The 18,010-nt window shown below is 40.8% G+C and overlaps 1 protein-coding gene across 10 annotated transcripts; it reads left to right on the top strand.

Moving 5' to 3' along the window:
* The first annotated feature begins 439 nt into the window (after positions 1–439).
* LOC122073642 (probable disease resistance protein At5g66900) lies at positions 440–17,460 on the top strand. Of its 10 annotated transcripts, none has more exons than XM_042638261.1 (8): positions 440–702; positions 8,033–8,111; positions 8,351–8,444; positions 12,528–13,189; positions 13,843–14,255; positions 15,050–15,402; positions 15,941–16,131; positions 16,226–17,460. In XM_042638261.1, the coding sequence occupies exons 3-8, from the start codon at positions 8,434–8,436 to the stop codon at positions 17,059–17,061; spliced, it is 2,466 nt and encodes an 821-aa protein (XP_042494195.1). In that variant the 5' UTR covers positions 440–702; positions 8,033–8,111; positions 8,351–8,433; the 3' UTR covers positions 17,062–17,460. The 10 variants fall into 10 exon arrangements, with proteins under 10 accessions (XP_042494195.1, XP_042494193.1, XP_042494192.1 ...); XM_042638258.1 differs by lacking the exon at positions 440–702 and adding an exon at positions 1,571–1,713; XM_042638260.1 differs by lacking the exon at positions 440–702 and adding an exon at positions 1,579–2,048.
* Positions 17,461–18,010: the final 550 nt, after the last annotated feature.

The following is an 18,010-nucleotide window of genomic DNA, read 5'->3' as shown; positions in this document are numbered from 1 at the left end:
GGAAGTGATGAAGAAAAGAGCTATGATTGCAAAAAATTTGGTTACTCCCACAGGAAGAGACTCCTAGTGGGAGTAAGGGGGCTCCTGATACAGCCAAATCGATCTCTCAGTGGGGAAAGGACACGTGTCGCCCCCGGGACACGTGTCACCCACCATATAGGGATTCCGAGGACTCAATCACGCTCGATCATGTCGTTTGCATGAAGGGAATATTCCCCACAAGAAGGACGGACGTATTGGAGCGAGACTCGGAGAGAGGAAGGTGGACCCGAGAAGGACAGGGGAAAGGGAAGAGAAAACCCTAGACCCCAGGAACCATATAAGGGGGCCGAGAAGAAGGAAGGAGGTAAGCATCAATACTCTCGCCATTACTCCCTTACTGAAAACTGTGCGGCTGACCCTAACTTGAGCGTCGGAGGACTAACCCCGGACAAAGCTCCGGGCCTCTGCCGTCTGTGCTTGTGCAGGACCAATTCATACGGGGTTTTTGGCAGCAACATCATGTGTGTTGTTTCCAGGCACTAGAGAGTGTTGAAGAATCTCTAAAATTATTAGAAGAATCTCTTTAGGGTTTATCCAACTCAGATTCTGGAAAGGAGCTTCTAAAAGCTGCTTGTTTTGACCTTGGGAGGATAAGGAAACTTAAGAAAGAGGCTAAATTTATTGAGGCAACTTTCAGAGCAAACACAACCCCTTCAACAGGTATGTACCTCCGTATAGCTCTCGATATTTATGCTTCCTCTTGACATTCTTGGGGTAAGACTGCGTAGTTCGTGCAGCCTCGATATGCATTGAGATTGAAGCCGATATCATCCCTTTAACCATGGTTAAAATTCTTGGAGTGGCTCTCGATATTTATGCTTCCTCTTGACATTCTTGGGGTACATTGAGGGAGGCATTCATATTGTCCTCATTGCTTAGAGATAGATTGTAATGGAAGATGCACCACTAGCCTTGAAGTAAAAAAAAGCAGCACATTACTAAATACTAACGACCCCATGACCAACCTCTCCTCTCCAAACTGAACCTCCGCTACTACTTCTGCTCTCTCTCCCTCTTCCCACTCTTCTACCTCTAACACCCCTAAGCCTTGGAACCAGATCGTCTCCTCCTCCTCTGCCCCCCACCATCCTTGGTGGGTTAACCTCCCACTTTGCGCCCCCACACCCACCACCCCACCCCCCCCCAAAAAAAAAAAAAAAAAAAAAAAACTGTCATCGATAACATCCCAGTTGGAATCTGCCTTCGGGTTTCCTGGGTTGAAATCGTCTGCAATTCCGATCTTGTACAATTCCGTGCAATACCACCTTCAGGGGGTGACACGTGTATTGATACCAATGCAATGGTCCAGATCTTGTACAACTAATAAAACATTAAATCAGTGAAGAGGCATTTAAATCAGATCTAGACCATTGCATTGGTATCAATACACGTGTCACCCCCTGAAGGTGGTATTTCACGGAATTGTACGAGATCGGAATTGCGGACAATTTTTTTCCGGTTTCCTGTAACCGAAAATCTCCGGATGGAAAAATTATGTCATTGACCTTTTTCTTGGCAGCCGATCTCCACTGAACATTGTTAAATCTTCCCTTACTAAGCAGTGGCGTATTAGAGGAGGACTTGCTACCTATATGCTGGACAACGGAATTTTCGTGTTACTTCTCAGATGAAACTAACAAAGCTACGGCCTTTGAAGCTGGCCCCTAGAAGGTGGGAAGAAAACCCATTATCCTTTGGAAATGGGATTAGTACCTTGTTCCCAATAAGATCGACTATCACTCCATCCCTATATGGATCGTTCTGCCCTCCCTACGCCTTCACTTTTGGTGCCCAAAAGGTCTCAACGTTGTTGCATCTGTTATAGGGAAGCCCTATTCTCGGACCTCTGCACCACGACAATGGAGAGACTCACCTTTGCTCGCATTTGCGTTGAGATTGAAGCCGATATCATCCCTTTAACCATGGTTAAAATTCTTGATGACGAGGGCCACTCCTCCCAGGAAGTCCAGTATGAATGCCTCCCTCCTCAATGTACCATCAGCAAGGTGTTCGGAAATCCAACCACCCAATGCTCAAATGCTTTCTGTGTCTGAGATCGGTGCTCCTAATCACAAAATGGCTTCTGAGAGCCCCCTCCCTCCCCTAAGGGCTAGATCCACCTCCCTTGGAGTCGTTCCTCCCTGAAAATCTTCTAGACACCTGTCGGAATAGAAGTCGGATGGACAAGCCTGGAACTTTCGACGATGCTAATCCCCAACGCTCTTCCATCATCGCTCAACCAGGCGGATTATTAGCCTTTCCCCGATGGTTTTAACCACTTTTTTTTTTACTTGGAGCGACCTCTACCTCTGACACCCCTGACTCTGATCCTGATGTTTTGCCCTTACACCAGCTGATTCCGGTTCTAGGACCAATGTTGGTGCAATCTCCACAAATCCCCCTTATGTCGCCTCTGATGCCTCTGCTTCTAACCATCCCCTATCAACCTAATCTCCTTATCCTCTACGCCCCTCCTCTCCTCTTCCTTCTACGTTTTCCTCCTTTTTGGCCTATTACCATCCATACTCCCCTGGCCCAACCTTCCTCAACTCCTTTGAGGCCCATCACTTCCTCTTAAAACCTGATGTCTAGTTCCATCTCCTCCACCTCTCAGGCCCACTGACCCAGCCTTCCCCTCACCCACCCACGAACCCACCTTTGAACCCATCCAAGGGCTCTTCTCGTTCACACGTTACTGAGCTGCTTCCTTCGTTGTAGTATCTCCCTACCTCTTTGCCCCCTAACCTCTCCTGGTCTCTCGGTTAACAACACTGCCCCCACTGCTCTGGTCCTCGCCTCCCTATCTGAGGTGCTGCGGCTCCTCTCGCCATGGACTCCTCGGCCCCTGGTCTCGATCCTCAGTCTAGTTGCTCTGCCATGTCTCCTGGTCTCCTTCCAGGATCTCCTACCACGACTACTTACGCCTCTACAGCCATCATTATTAACTCTTCCCCCTTAGCTTCTCTGGCCTTCTGCTAGCCCCGTCTATTGGCTCCATCACTGAGCCCCCATCCACAGCTATAACCTTAGCTTCTACCTTGGAAGGCGCCTCGCATTTCGCCCAGCTTCAGCTGGTGCCCCTGCTCTTGATGTCTTCAATGGCCTTGTGCCATCCCCTGATGGTAACTTGGGGACCCCTAGCTCTCTGCTAGCCTCACGTACTGACTCTATCATTGAGCCCCCATCCCCAGCCATAGCTGTAACCTCCGCCACCGACCTGGAAGACCAAGACCCCTCATCCAATGACCTGCTTCACCCTGAGCTCCCTACTCTGTTGTCTTATATGGCCTTAGGCCATCCTCTGTCGACAATTTGGTGACCATTACCTCTGTAAACCTTATTGTGACTGACTCTACTACCACGCCCAGTCCCAGCCGTCCTTTTGGCCCCTCTGGCCTTCACATTACCCCCTCTCCACTTTCCAAACTCTTCACCGCTCTGCTTTCCTTGCTTCCTCAGCCCAACCCCTCCCCTCCCCCCAATCTCTTCCCTAGTTTATGAAATCTACTCCTTTGTCCATCTAAAAAATCCTTTCAGGACCCCACAATCAAAGGATCTGCACCAAAACCCCTCTACCCTCCCCCTTAAAGAATACCACCAGAGGTCCAAATCCAAAATTCCCTCCTCCTCTAAGCCATCGCCCAGCTCTTCTGAGCTTGCGAAACCCCCCAGCCATTCTAATGATCCCTTGGACCATCTTGAATGTTAAGAGGTCTCAATTCCTCTGCCAAACATATCGTTATCCGCTCCGCTTTAAGACCTCCAAAGTCATCCTCTGTTGTCTTCTGGAAACCAGGGTTCTTTAAGCTAATACCCCTCACATTGTTGCCTCAATAGCCCCTCTTGGTCCTTCGCCTCTAACTACAACCACCCTTTCAATGGTCGCATTTGGATTCTGTAGAATCCCCTCCTCTATGTCACCCTTATTTCCTCTTCCTCGCAAGTCATTCACTTCTCCTTTTCTACCTCAATTGGCTCCCCCTTCCTTCTTCTTTGTTGTCTATTCCCTCAACCGCTCCTCCAAGAGACTCACTCTCTGGGCCAACATTCACTTCTTTTCCCCCTCTATTGCCACCTCCCCGTCGGGTATCAGTGGTGATTCTAATATTGTTTGTGCGGCTCATGAGAAGCTCGGTGGATCTCCCATTGATCCCAATTCCGTTGACTCCTTCAATGATTGCATTGATAATATTACCATGAATGACCTTCGATGGTCTAACTCTCCTCTCACTTGGCATAACCACCGAAGTGGTGCTGATCGTGTCACTTGCAAGCTCGACCATATGCTTGTCAATGAGAATTATTTGAATCTCTTACCCTCCTCTCACGCTTGCTTTTACCTTCCATCTATCTCGGGTCATTGTCCCATCTCCCTCTTTGTCTAACCCTTCATCTCCTTCGGTCCCGAGCCCTTCAAATTCTTTGATATATGGTCACAGCATTAAGACTTCCTTCCCATTATCAGATATTTCTGGGCCATCCCTGTCCCTACCTCCCTCCCCCTCATTTCCTTCTCCAAAAAGATTAAGAATATCAAAGTGACTCTTAAATCCTGGAACTCTTCTACCTCTGGTAATGTCTCTGAGAGAGTCCATGTCTGTCGAGATAAGCTGGCTTCCATCCAAGCTAGATTACAGCTTGATCCCCTCAATCCCTCTCTTGCCATTGAGAAAAGCTTTCTCCCTCAGATCTCTCCTCTCCCCTTTCTTAAGAGGAAAGTTTCCTTCGTTAGAAAGCCCGTATCAAATGACTGAACCTCATTGGATTAACAACTCCATTCCCAAGCTTTTATCCTGTTCAGAAATTGAGTTGTACTCCCCCTAAGATCAAAGCTAAAGCGGTCTCCTATTTCGACAACCTTTCCCATCCCCCTCTTGCCCACCCTACCCCTTGTCCCTGATCTCTTTAACAAGTTCATTCCTGATCACCTTCTCTTTAACCTCCACTCTCTCCCCTCTGATGATGAGATCCTATTGGTAGTCCTCTCTCACAAATCCAACAAGACCCTAGGGCTTGACGGATTCAGTATAGGGTTCTTCTCCTCTTGTTGGCATAACATTTGTGATTACATCATCCATTCCATTAGAAGCTTCTTCTTGAACCCCTCCCAAATCTCTGACATCAATCACACCTTCCTCTGGCTCATCCCCAAGAAAGAGAGAGCCTAGTCTATCCTAGACTTAAGGCCCATCTCCATCTATAACCTTCTCTACAAGGTCATACCCAAAATCTTGGCTACCAAAGTCCAAGTGGTCATTGATTCCCTGGTTAGCCCAAACTAGTTGGCTTTCATCCTTAGTAGAAGCATTGCTGACTATATCATCCTTTGTTATAAGGTTGTAAGAGGCTTCGACCATAAGTCCCATTCTCCTACGACTCCTCAAAATCGACATCCACAGAGCCTTTGATTCCATTCGCTAGGATTTCGTCTCTAAAGTCTTTCTCTAGATGTCTGGTCCCTCTTCTTTTGTTCACTAGATTCTCCCATGTAATTCCTCCCCCAAATTCTCGGTCCTCATTAACAGTAGCCTTGCGGGCTACTTCTCCTCCTCTGTTGGTATCTGTCAGGGTTGGCCCTATCCCCTTTCCTCTTCTCTTTCTCTCTCTTGAGGTGCTCTCCCACTTAATCCAATCCTCTGCGGATCAGCCCATTACCAAATGCAAAGCTCTGATGCTCACCTATCTGGACTTCGTTGACAACCTCATAATCTTTTCCAAAGCTGATCCTCGTTCCATTTCCTCCATCATGTCCTCCCTCCGCCTCTTCGAATCCCTATCAGGTCTTTGCATCAATCTCCTTAAATCCAACATTTTCCCTTCAAATGTCTCCGATGCCCGTCAAACTCAGCTCTTTGCCATCTTTGGATTTTCCCTTGGCCCCTCCTTTTCAAATACCTGGGTTTGCCCTGTTTAGCTTTGGAAAGGCCAGCCCGTTTCCTATGTTGTGCGGCTTGTCCTCATCAAATCTGTCCTTTAAGCACTTTACCTCATCTGGTCCAGCATTTTCTCCCTCCCCGCTACCACTTCTAAATCCATTGACTTGCTTCTTTGTTCCTTTCTTTGGATAAGAGCTAATTCTCCTAATTTCTTCACCCTTTCAACTGGTCCAAAATTTGTTCTCCCAAGGCTAAGGGAGGCCTTGGCTTAGGGAGAATTAAGGATACCAACTCGGTGGGCATCCTCAAGCTCATTTGGAATATTTTCTCTAAGCATCATAGCATTTGGGTTTCCTAGATTTACTCATCCCCCCTAGAAAATGACTCTCTTTGGTCTTCTTCCCCTCCTTCTGATGCCTCTTGGATCTAGAGGGAAATCTTTATCTTAAGATCATTTACTCTCGCTACCATCTCTTTATCCATTAGGGACAACTCTTTCATTTCCCTTTGGATGGATCTTTGGCACCCCTCAACCTACTCTCCCCTGGAGTGATATACTCTTCTGGTCTCCCTAGATCTTCTAGGCTCTCCAACATCCTCTCCCTCTTGAGATGGGATCCCCCTATCTCTTCTCCTCTCCTTTCTGACCTCTGGTCCTCCCTTCTTCCCATCCTTCCTGGCCATCGTGGAAGGGTGGATAAGGTTATATGGTTGCCCTCCTAGATAGGTACATTCTTCTTTGCCTCTGCTTGGGACTATATTCGGACAAAACCCCCCCTCATTCCTTGGTATAGCACCGTTTGGTTTAAAGGCCATATCCCCCACCACAGTTTTACTGTTTGGCATGCCCTTTCTAACTGGCTTCCCACTCGATCCTTCCTTCTCCACCGGCACATTAAGGTTTCCCCCTCATGCTGCCTGTGCTGGAATGGCTCGAAAGATACTGATCATCTTTTTTTCTCCTGCCTCTTCTCCTCCTTAGTTTGGAAGAAAGTTCTTTGCTCCATCTGGCCAGCCGGTAAACCCATCCTTCCCTTGTTTGGAGAATGGCTTTGGATTGATATGACCTTTGGTGTTTCTTCTATTTGTGACAAAGTCGGAAAGCTTGCCCTCACAGCCACCATCAACCACATTTGGCTGGAGCGTAATCTTCGTATATGGACATCCAACTCTCGTTCTTTTGACAAGATTTGGAAGGCCATCTACTTTGATATTTGCTCCGAGATTGGATTTATCTGCCACCGAAAGGTTCCTTGCTCCCCAATAGGCTTATTGTTGTTGCCTGGGCTCCCTCCCTCCACTATCTCCCCTTTTGATGTCTCTCTCCCTTTAGTTGGGCCCCTTGACCTTTGAGGTCCATTTTGGGCTTTGTCTACCTCCTCTCTCCTTCGTATCTTCTTCCTTTTGGTAATGAAAATTTATTCATTCATCCAGAAAAAGAAGTGTTCCAAGTTAGCCAAAGCTTTTCTTCCCCACTTGGTAGACCAATCAGAGTTTGATATTAATTTGGAGTTTAAAGTTGAGAGTTTGAAAAATTATGCTACCAAATTTTATGTCATTTAATATAAGAGTAAGATCCACCAAAAAAGATTTGTGCTTTCAAAATGTTGACATGAAACAAATTGGCTTGCATGTCTGAATGGGATTTCCTTGCAACATTGTTTTTCTCATCTTATATCTTGTATTTTTGTTAAAACTTTCCATTTTCTATCAATCATATTGATTAACTTAACACTTCTCAAGTCTTAATTTGCATGTCAGTTTGGACTGACGAACTGGCCCCCAGTGCTAAAGGCATATAACCTAGGCTTGAACCATACAGCTTGCATGTGACTGGGCTGCGTTGTGTCTGACATTGTGATCAGAATCCAACAATACAATAGGTGTCATGATTTCAGGGCTGTAACAACCGAAATATATATATATATATATATATATTTTTAGTGGGTAATAAGTATACCATCTAAATCATGATAGGTTACAAAACCTGATTCAACATGAACAAACTTTGGTTCAGTTTTTCCTACTTTTCTAGTAGACCTCAAAATTTTGTTTCTATTAATCTAATTTCATCCCTTGTTGCCCTGACATTTTTATTTGAATGCATTGAACAGGGGTAGCAGTGTTAACTGTTTAGTCAGATCATGCCAAAATCGGGTGTTATAAGGAGGGTGGTGGAACTTTACTTGAGTGGTAAGTCTTGTGGATTTGCCTAGAGTTTAGAGTTTGCTTTAGTAGTACAGTCTTCTCAAACGACGACATGGAGGTCAGATTGCTGATATAGAAATTATGAGAAAGAGGATCTGGATCTTGTATGTTGTTCCTATTATTGGCTAACATATAATGGACTGCTAGCCGATATCAAAATCTTTCCCCCTTTTGTTGGTTAAAATCATTTTCCAATAACCCTTGCCTACTTGTTAATGTCATAGGAAGAGAAGGTGGTAGATGTTGAGGCATATCTGAGTACAATGTGAAGGACATATTGCTAATGTAGAAATTATGGAGAAAGAGGATGTTGATCTTGTATGTTGTTCCTTCCTCAACCTCATGAGAAAAATTTCTCCTTTGGAATTCTGCTTAATATTTTGCTTCATTGAATTGGTGGTTTACTAATCATCCACTAAGAATGGGGTAAAAATTTGTTAATATATTTGGTTTGCATGAATTGATGTTTGGGAATTACAGCAGAGTGTTTTGCTAATGTGTGAGCTTGCCCAGAAAACATACAATCCCTATAATAAGTTCGAGACTTGACTTCCTATAGTTGCTTTTGTACATGTTTGGAATCATAGTGAGGGGATGTTGTCTTTTCAATGCAGCGATCAAATTCATAAATATTGTCTTTTGTATCTGCAGTTTCTCTTGCTATAAGAGTAGTATTTGAAGATTCTCCAACTACATTATTGAAAATAAAGTTATTTCCACAATTAAAAGCTTAATAGCTTCTTATTCGGTTTATTTATCTTTCCATAGATTTGTTGAGAAGGGTAGATTGTGACCTGGTTTACCTTGATTGTTTTAAGGAAGTACCTAAATGATATGTGAGAACCCAATAAATGCATATAGAGGGATCTTACTTAAATATATCTGTATAAATCGTTTGTAGATATCCCTTTCCATCATTGTTTGCAATTGTTTCATGATTGTTTTTTTATTTTTTGCTTCTGTTATATTACTTAAAGTGTTTGTATAGCTTAATGAACATCATATTGCTAGTTAAAAAATACATTTCTTAGTAGTGGGGCTATCTGTATTAACTTGTCCAGAATAATTGTGATAAGTGAGTTTTCACTACATCCATGCTCAATAGCAATTCATGTTGATTATGCTTGTGTTATACTTTTATTTCTTTATCAAATGTGTGTCTAATTATTTTGCTAACATGAGAGAGACGCAACTGCCTATCATAAAGAGAGAGAGAGAGAGAGAGAAGGGGGTTATACTGGTTTTGATTGGTGATTCATGGCCCCTCTTCTTCTTCGGGTATGGCTGTTCAGGCAGTGGGAGAAGGTCAACATGATGATTTTGCAAGTTTGGGAGAGAATGTGATTGCCTTATCTGCTGGCAAAAATGGAGGTTCTGGTTATAGTGTTCATGAAGAATTCGTAGGTAAGGGGATACAATAGAATGTTTCTGAGGAATATTTACTCGGTCTTGAGGAGGAAGGGGGGGGTGTTGCTGGAGGTTCAATTAATGGAGGTTCAGTTGATGGAGGTTTTTCGAGTAAAGGCTCCGTTTGGTTGCAATGAAAATTTAAAGGGAAGAGAAGCGAAATTTTCATACTTTAAAAATAAAAATTTATAATCATTACTCCATATGATTGTATTAAACTACTTAATTTTTTTAACCATATTTAGGCTCTCTTTGGTATGATTTCTATTTGTATTTATTAATTATTTTTTAGAAATTATTTGTGACAATAAATTATGGACCACAAATAGTATGCGTTTGGTTATTATATATAAAATAGATTGTATAATGAAAAAATAGGTTTTAGTTTTCACCTTCAGCTTTGAGCAATAGAGATGAGAGGATTTGGGGTTTTTTATTGGAAAAGCATAAAACTTACTGACTTTACCTATCTACTATTGATTTTGAGGAGTTTAGCACATGTGCTCATTTAAGGTAGCAAAAATCAACATAAATGATTTGTAACAACAAATCACAAATAGCTTGAGTAATTTGTCATTTGTGATTTATTCTAATTTATTATAAAAATAAGTGCTATAAATTATACTAAACACTTGTAAAAATAAAAATAAGTCAAATAAATACAAATTGAAATCGAACAAAGAGAGCCTTAGTTATAATATTTCACTTTACTTTGCATCCGAAACCTTTTGTTAAATAAATAAAATAAAAATTACATGTAAAATATATCGTTACTAAATATGATTAAAAAATCAAATAGATTATACAATCTTTTCATCACCTCAATGATTTCTTAGGATCTACAATGGGGCATAGTTCAGTTGTGGTAGGTGAAAAAGCTGCAAACTATTCTTCACATTGCTTAATCACCTGGCTCTATATGGCAATGTTTAAAAAAATCGATTTTAGGTTTTTTTTTTTTTTTTTTTTTTTTTTTTTTTTTTTTTAGATTGAACAGATCCGGTTGTATGTATGATGAGTTTGTTTTGTATTGTTATAAATTAGGTTAAAAAGAGGCACATTCGAAAACAGTTTTCATAAACAACTAAAAAACAAGAAAAAATTTGCATGAAAGGAGATTTATGACTTCAAACTTCCAAGCCTCTTAACCCTCTCATCACCACTATTGCCACTGCCAGTATCGTTGCCATTGCCACTACCACAACCACTACCACTATCGCCATCGTCCCCATCGTCACCACCATTGGAATATATACTTTTGTTAATATGTATTTCACTTGGGTTTCTATTTACAAAAATTGATTTCTTTTTTCCAATTTTACCATACATCATTTGTTGATATTGAATTACTCCAAAATATTAGAAACATAAATAACTAGTTTACGCCCCCCTCGCCTGTAGTTTTTCGAAATTACATGTGGATCCAAGGGTTTGAATGATTTACGCCCCCTCCCCTAGCATTGATGGTGTGAGTATGTTAGTTTAATACAACAAAAGACCATATTACCCCTTTAGTAAAAATAGTCTTAATATGAGAGGACCATTATTCCCTTTTATATTCATATATCCAAACCTTCATTGATAACCCAAAAGCAATTCTGCAGTTCTTCCTTCTCACTTCTGCTACTACTGTTAATGGCTAATGGAGTTGTTGGGTTTGGTTCAATGGGTTCGATCTCCGTTGCATTCAGAGAAGAAGGTTTTTCTGTGCTATTGATGCAAGTGGGAAACAAGATGTGGTATGCTAGGAGAGGAATAAGTCCTTAACCTCCGATCTCGATTATTTTAGTGCTTTACCTCCCATGGCTGAGCTCATAGGGGAGAGGGTTTCATGTGTGGCCTTGAAGCCAATACCTCTCAACCCTACTATTGGAAATCCATCAATTCAGATACGGATCTTGTCCCTGTGAAACTCCAAAACACCTCTTACTCCCACATTGTTGTAGGAAAAAATCATGTTTGTGCCATTAGAGGATGTTCCAATTTCAATTTGGGTCCCATTGATTGTCAGGATTTGTTTCCAAGTGTTAATAACACAATAGTTTCTGTTAACAGTTCCTCGTTTTTTGATCCATCCATGTGTAATCTCGTTTTGAGGAATCTTGTTTATGGGGAAGGCTTTGCTTGCGGTGGAGTTCGCAAGTTAGCTTCAACTTGGTTCGCAATGTTCGCTACCTTTAATCAGGTTCTTCGTAAGCTTCAATCAGGTCCTCCGCAAGCTTCAATCAAGTTCTCTGCGGTGTTCTTCGCTATCTTCTTTGACCTAGCTGAGGTTGCTAAAGAATGGTGTTGAAGAAGAACAAAGTGAAAAGAGGAATTTTCTCTTTTGTTCGTTTTAAGTGAATGATGTATTAGTAAGTTCATTTTATAATAAGGGCATTTTCAGTATTAAAATAGTGACATCACCAACTAATAATTTTAAATTCACAATGATTACGGATTGGATCTAATTGTAAAAATCGTTCAAACTACAAAAGAATGAGTGTAAATAGTTTAAACCCTTGAATCCATATATAATTTTGAGGAGAGGGATAGGTATGCCGCCGATATCAAGTATGCTAGTGGATAACACCAATAGGAATACATAATGGAGTATCATTCAGGAAAGATATGAGAGTCATTTTATAAAAAGAAAAGAGAGAGATAGACACAATGGATGCTAACATACTTTATATCGGCAGCGTACTCAATCTTTTCCCATAATTTCGGCAAGCTATAGGTAAGGGGCGTGATTTTTCAAAAATAAAATCTTAAAATGACTTTAAGAGCAGCACACAAAGTCTACCAAATCAATTCAATGAACTTTGAACAGCACATAACACCCTCCCCTCCAACTCTCCTCAAAAATTAATTAATTAATGGGAAAAAGTTAAAAGTAATAGGTTCCCTTCCTTCTATTTTTTCATTTTCTTTTTGTTCAGTAAGTTTCCCTTCCCTTCCCTTCGGCAGCTTATAATTATAACAGCAACTCTCTCTCTCTTCTGAGAAAGATAGTAAACAGAAGATGGCGGAGTCAATCATCTTGGGTACGATAGCTAAACAGGTGTTGCCTGCAATATTACAAGCGACGTATCAGATCGTCAGTTTCAGGGAAGACGTTGAACAGCTCCAAAATACTCTAGAACAATTGGTTCCACTTTTTAAAGAAGGGAAGCAAGTGGATTTAGAGTTGACCGATCAGAAGCGGAAGGGTCTCGAGAAATTTGAAAAGAAGTTGTTGGAAGGAGAAGAGCTGGTCAAGAAGTGCTGCAAGATATCGGCTCCGAACATCTTCCAGAAATACCGTTACTCCAGGAAGATCTCCTCTTTGAATAAAACTATTCGTAGCTTCTGCGGGTTGGAGTTGCAGGTCGAAAGCTGGCGCGATAACAAATTGCTTCGGTCCGATGTCCAACAAATGCGAATGATGGTGGAAGGATTGACTCAGCAGCAGGGACAGGGTCAGGGACAGATTGTGGGAGTGGGTACCCTGGGTAATGAGGGTTTGCTTGCGGTTCCTAAAATTCCAGATCGTGTTGTTGGATTTGGTATGGCTCTCAGAGATTTGAAGAATGAATTGTTCAAAGAAAATGTGACAGTGCTTGGACTATGTGCTCCTGGGGGATGTGGGAAGTCGACATTAGCTGCCATGCTTTGCCAAGACGAAGAAGTTAGAGGTAAGGCATGAACTCCTAAAATTTTTTGTCCCCCTTCTTCTCATTGACTTCTCTGTCGCCTTCTTTCTGCTGCGAACTTTCAATTGGGTCTAGAAATTTTCTGTTCGTAAAAAAGAAATGGGTGGAATGCCATCTGACAGAAGAAGAACAGCATTTCGTACTAACTTGGCGCAAACTCTGTTCTTTGTCTTTGTCACAGACCTCAAAAACTAGTTCCGCAACACTTTGTAACCCAAATGAAGTGTTTTCAGACAGTCATAGTTTTCTAGCCAAACAAACACACTTTAGAAGAAAGGAAACCCATGTACATTTTGAAAAAAAAAAACAAATCATCTTGATTTCCTCATCTTTTAATTGCCAATTCTATCAAAATTTTGCTATCTCAACGTGAACTGAGTATGTGACAGACAAAACTGAATTCCATATGCATCCAATATCTTTTTCCCACGATTCTTTGGACTATTTCTAAGTATGAAACCTCAAATAAGAGGAGGAGGAGAAGAAGGAAGAGGGGGGGGGGGGGGCGCAAGAACGAACGGTTCTGTACATTTTTCTAACAAGCGGTAGGATGGGACTCTCCCCCCTTATCTTACCTTTTTCTCCAGTTTTATAAATAGATCTGTTTCAACTTTCTTATACTCTGTTTATTACAGGAAAATTCAAGGAAATATTCTTTGTAAATGTTCCAACGACACCCACAGCCACCTATGAGATCCTACAGACACTACTTGAAAAGATTGGTGGTGGGGTGCTTCCGTCTAGCTGGAGTGAAGAAAATGCAATGAAGCAATTTCATTACCATCTGGAGAGAAAGCCAGAGCAACTACTGTTGGTTCTAGATGATGTTTGGGACAAATCAGTAATTGAGAAGTTTTTCTCTAGAACAAAAGGATTTAAGATGCTGGTTACATCAAGAGAAGAATTCCAAGTATATAATACTGAATATCATTCTAAATATCATTTGGAAAAACTCAGTCACCAAGATTCCATGAATCTCTTTCGTCAAACAGCATTGTCTCAAGATAGGAATGTGGGCTTTGAGCCAGAGGAGGATCTTCTAAATCAGGTGCTTTTCTATCATCTAACCACTAGATTTTAATAAATATAATTATAAATGTATCAAACCATAAAGGACCAAATCCAAAATCTACGCTTGGCTTTCTGTTATTTCTTACAGAAAACAAACCAAGAGAATTTTCTCACATAAAAAGTAACTGACGTGAGGCAATCTATGAGCCTATTGTAGAAGAAAAAAGAAGAAAAGAAAAGAGATAAAAGAAAAATTCACCATGAACAGCTCTATGCTTTGATGGTCAAATATTTAGGATGAAATTGCTCTCTTAACTGTAAGAAACAAATTCCTTCAAACTGAAAAGGTCTGATTGCATGCATATTTATGAGTCTAGGCTAATTGTCGGTCCAAAGCTTGTCTTATGGAAGACAAAAGACAGCAAGGTTGTCCATTTCAAATTTATAAATCAAACGCCCAAGAATCTGAAGAGCTACAGGTCAGACGAGGATAAATCATTCAACCTTATACAAATTACACATGAAATCTAAAATTTGTGTGGTCGTGTAAGTCTTTGCTACAATGAGTTTGGGATATGAGTTTGAATCTATGTTTACCACTGGGAACAAATAGGGAAAATGTTTCAAGTTGGGTTTCTAATAGATAATTTAAAACATGTTAGAAAAGGGATCTAGTTCAACTTTATCCTATTCTTCTCAGTGTTACTGCCACATCCAGATTAAGTGAAAAAGTGAGGAGCATTTCAACCTTTTTAGCTGAATTCTTATGCTATCATTGTTCCAGTCCCTCCTGAACTATGATTAATTCTACTTGATGGTGTTAAACTGCAGATAGTAAGATGCTGCGATGGTTTCCCACTCGCTATAACGGTGATTGCCAAATCACTGTATCAGCAGCACCCAGTGATATGGGAAAACATGGCTAAGAAACTATCAAAAGGTTCCTGCATTCTTGATTTTGATGAAAATTTGCGGGAACGTCTTTCAGCAAGCTTGGATTCCTTGGAAAAAACAGTTCTAGACTGTTTCTTGGACTTGAGTTCCTTTCCTGAAGACAAAAGGATCCCTGCATCTGCTCTGATCAATATTTGGTGTGAGCTCTATGAACTAGATGATGAAAATGAGGCCTTTGTCATTCTTCTCGAACTTGCCTCTCGAAATCTTGTTAATTTGGTTGGAAGCAGGTATATATATTTCTTTTATCTTTCTAATCAGTAATTAAATCCTATTGCATGTGTTTGTTGCTAATTGAAACTGATATTTTTCTATGGCTAACTTGATTACCAAGATGGCTGTTGTTTCCAATTTTCTGTTGATATTCTAGTCGTGTTCTCCATTGCAAGTTTTATAAGTGAGGTAGACTAAGAAATTGAAAAACTTAATAAAAGGAAAATAACTATCTTAGCATGATCCTGGTTTAGCTGTGGTCAGATCCAACCTTATGCTCTATTGATTGCTTAAATTGACATGGTGAACTGCTGCAAGGATGCAATTAACATTTATATTCCCCTCCAAAAGCACCACTGAATCATGCATCTGTGTTGACATTCTACAACTAATTAAATCTCAGTCACGATGAATGATCTGAACCCAATAAATGAATAGTTGTATTGCATCCTAAACATCTCTTTGTTATATTCTTCAAACAATGGATTGGACAGTGTTTACGAGACCTGTCTACTTGTGGATAACATATATAAGCAGTATATTCATTTTCATCAGGAAAATGACCACGGGGATTGTTGCTAGCTTCAATGATCTATTTGTTACTCAGCATGATCTGCTGAGAGACCTGGTTATCTACCAGAGCCGGCAGCGACTTATCATGTACAAAAGAGAAAAAGGCATTCTTGAGAGCGGGAGAAAACAAGAGAACCACTATTTCAATCCCCGTCTTGTTTATCTTGGCACAGGTTTGCTCACATTCATCTTAACATGCTAAACTGTTGATGTTTTTTATTTTTCCTTTTTTCTGTGCATCATATAGTAATAAGCTGAATCTTGCAGGTGAAATGTTTGTAGAAAGCTGGAATGACTTGCAACTTCCCGAAGTTGAGGTGTTGATTCTGAATTTCTCTGCAAGTAACTACTCTTTACCCCCATTCATGGAAAAGATGAGGAAGCTAAAGGTTGTTATCGTTGTAAACCGTGGACGGACCTGTGCCAAGCTGAGCAATTTGATATCACTTAGGGAATTGGCTAATGTAAAGAGGATCAGGTTAGAGAAAGTCTTGATTCCTTCCCTTCATGAATTCACATTGCCATTGATGAATTTGCAGCAGGTATCGTTAGTTATGTGTGATTTTGACCATGCTTTGATGCAATCCACCATCAATGTCTCCTACGAGTTACCTAATCTTGTTGAGATCAACATCGATTACTGCCATGATATAGTGGAATTGCCTCCGTGGATCTGCGATATCATTAATTTACGGACACTCAGCATTACTAGCTGTGATAAGTTATCTGCACTACCTGAGAGAATTGGAGATATAACAGATTTAGACTTGTTAAGGTTGCATGCTTGTACTGGATTATCTTCTTTGCCAGACTCAATAAAAGGACTTCAGAAGCTGAGGTTCCTTGATATATCCGACTGTTGCGACTTAAACATGCTGCCTGATGGGATAGGTGAGTTACATTGTTTGAAGAAGCTTGACATGAGAGGTTGCAATAAGTTGAGTGAATTGCCACCTTCAGCCATGAATCTTGTTCATTTAAAGGAAGTGATATGTGATCAAGACACAGCTAGTCTTTGGGAACCTCGATCATCAAGTCTAAAAATAAATGTACCTGAAAATGACAACAACTTGGATTGGCTTGGGGTGATATTTGACAACTAACTAGACTGAATCTCGGATTGGCAAACGGAGGAGAACTGGTCAAAATGAGAACTTTCAATCAATAGCAGGGATGGATATTGCTTGTACCACGTTTTTCTGGATATTTTAGTCTTGCTCTTTTGTACATTGCAGTCTTTTCTCTACAATACTTGTTTCCTTTTCCTTATTGCATAATTTATATGGAAGTACTATGTTTCATACAGAAAAATAAAATCTGTGCAGCAGAGCTGTTTAGTTGTGAAAAGGTTCAGTTTAAGTTGAGTTTAGAGAGTGCATTAGTCTATACACTTGTGTACCTTCATGTTGTATAATTTTCTGTATTGGACTAGTTCCGGGTATGAACCTGGGCAACCCATTATCATTAGAAAATTTTATCGAAAAATAATTTCATTTCATTGATTTTCTTTTCTTCTCTTGGCTACAAAACACTGCCTTAAAGTCCTTGGATTTTTTCGAGGTACTGGAAGGATCTTAGTACTTTCCCTAATTAGAAGTCAATTTTTATTACGTAATATTTCATTGAATCCTTGTAATTTTAACGTGCCTGCATACTCTCCATTTTGCCATGTATTCTGGCCAATTTTGTTTTGACAAACACCATATTGGCCTTGTTGGGTGTCCAACGCATTAAATTGCTCATGCCTATCTCAACTGGAGAGCAACCATGGCGCGTAACCGTGTTGGACGCCTTACACTTTTCTTAGCACTTTAGAGAGCAGCCATCGACCCTACTCATACATGACTGTTCAACCGTGTTGGACGCCTTACACTTTTCTTAGCACTTTAGAGAGCAGCCATTGACCCAACTCACACGTGACTGTTCAAAGTCTTGACATTAATGGATGATGGTCTTCTTATTCTATCATGATTTTCTTGTCTTTTGAGGGTGTGTTTGGTAGCCGAGAGAAGAAAAAAGAACAAAAATTGTATTATTTTCTTGGTTTAAGAA

The sequence above is a fragment of the Macadamia integrifolia genome, chromosome 3 (genome assembly GCF_013358625.1).
Source record: "Macadamia integrifolia cultivar HAES 741 chromosome 3, SCU_Mint_v3, whole genome shotgun sequence".
NCBI lineage: Eukaryota > Viridiplantae > Streptophyta > Magnoliopsida > Proteales > Proteaceae > Macadamia > Macadamia integrifolia.
This window is presented reverse-complemented; position numbering and strand designations above follow the sequence as displayed.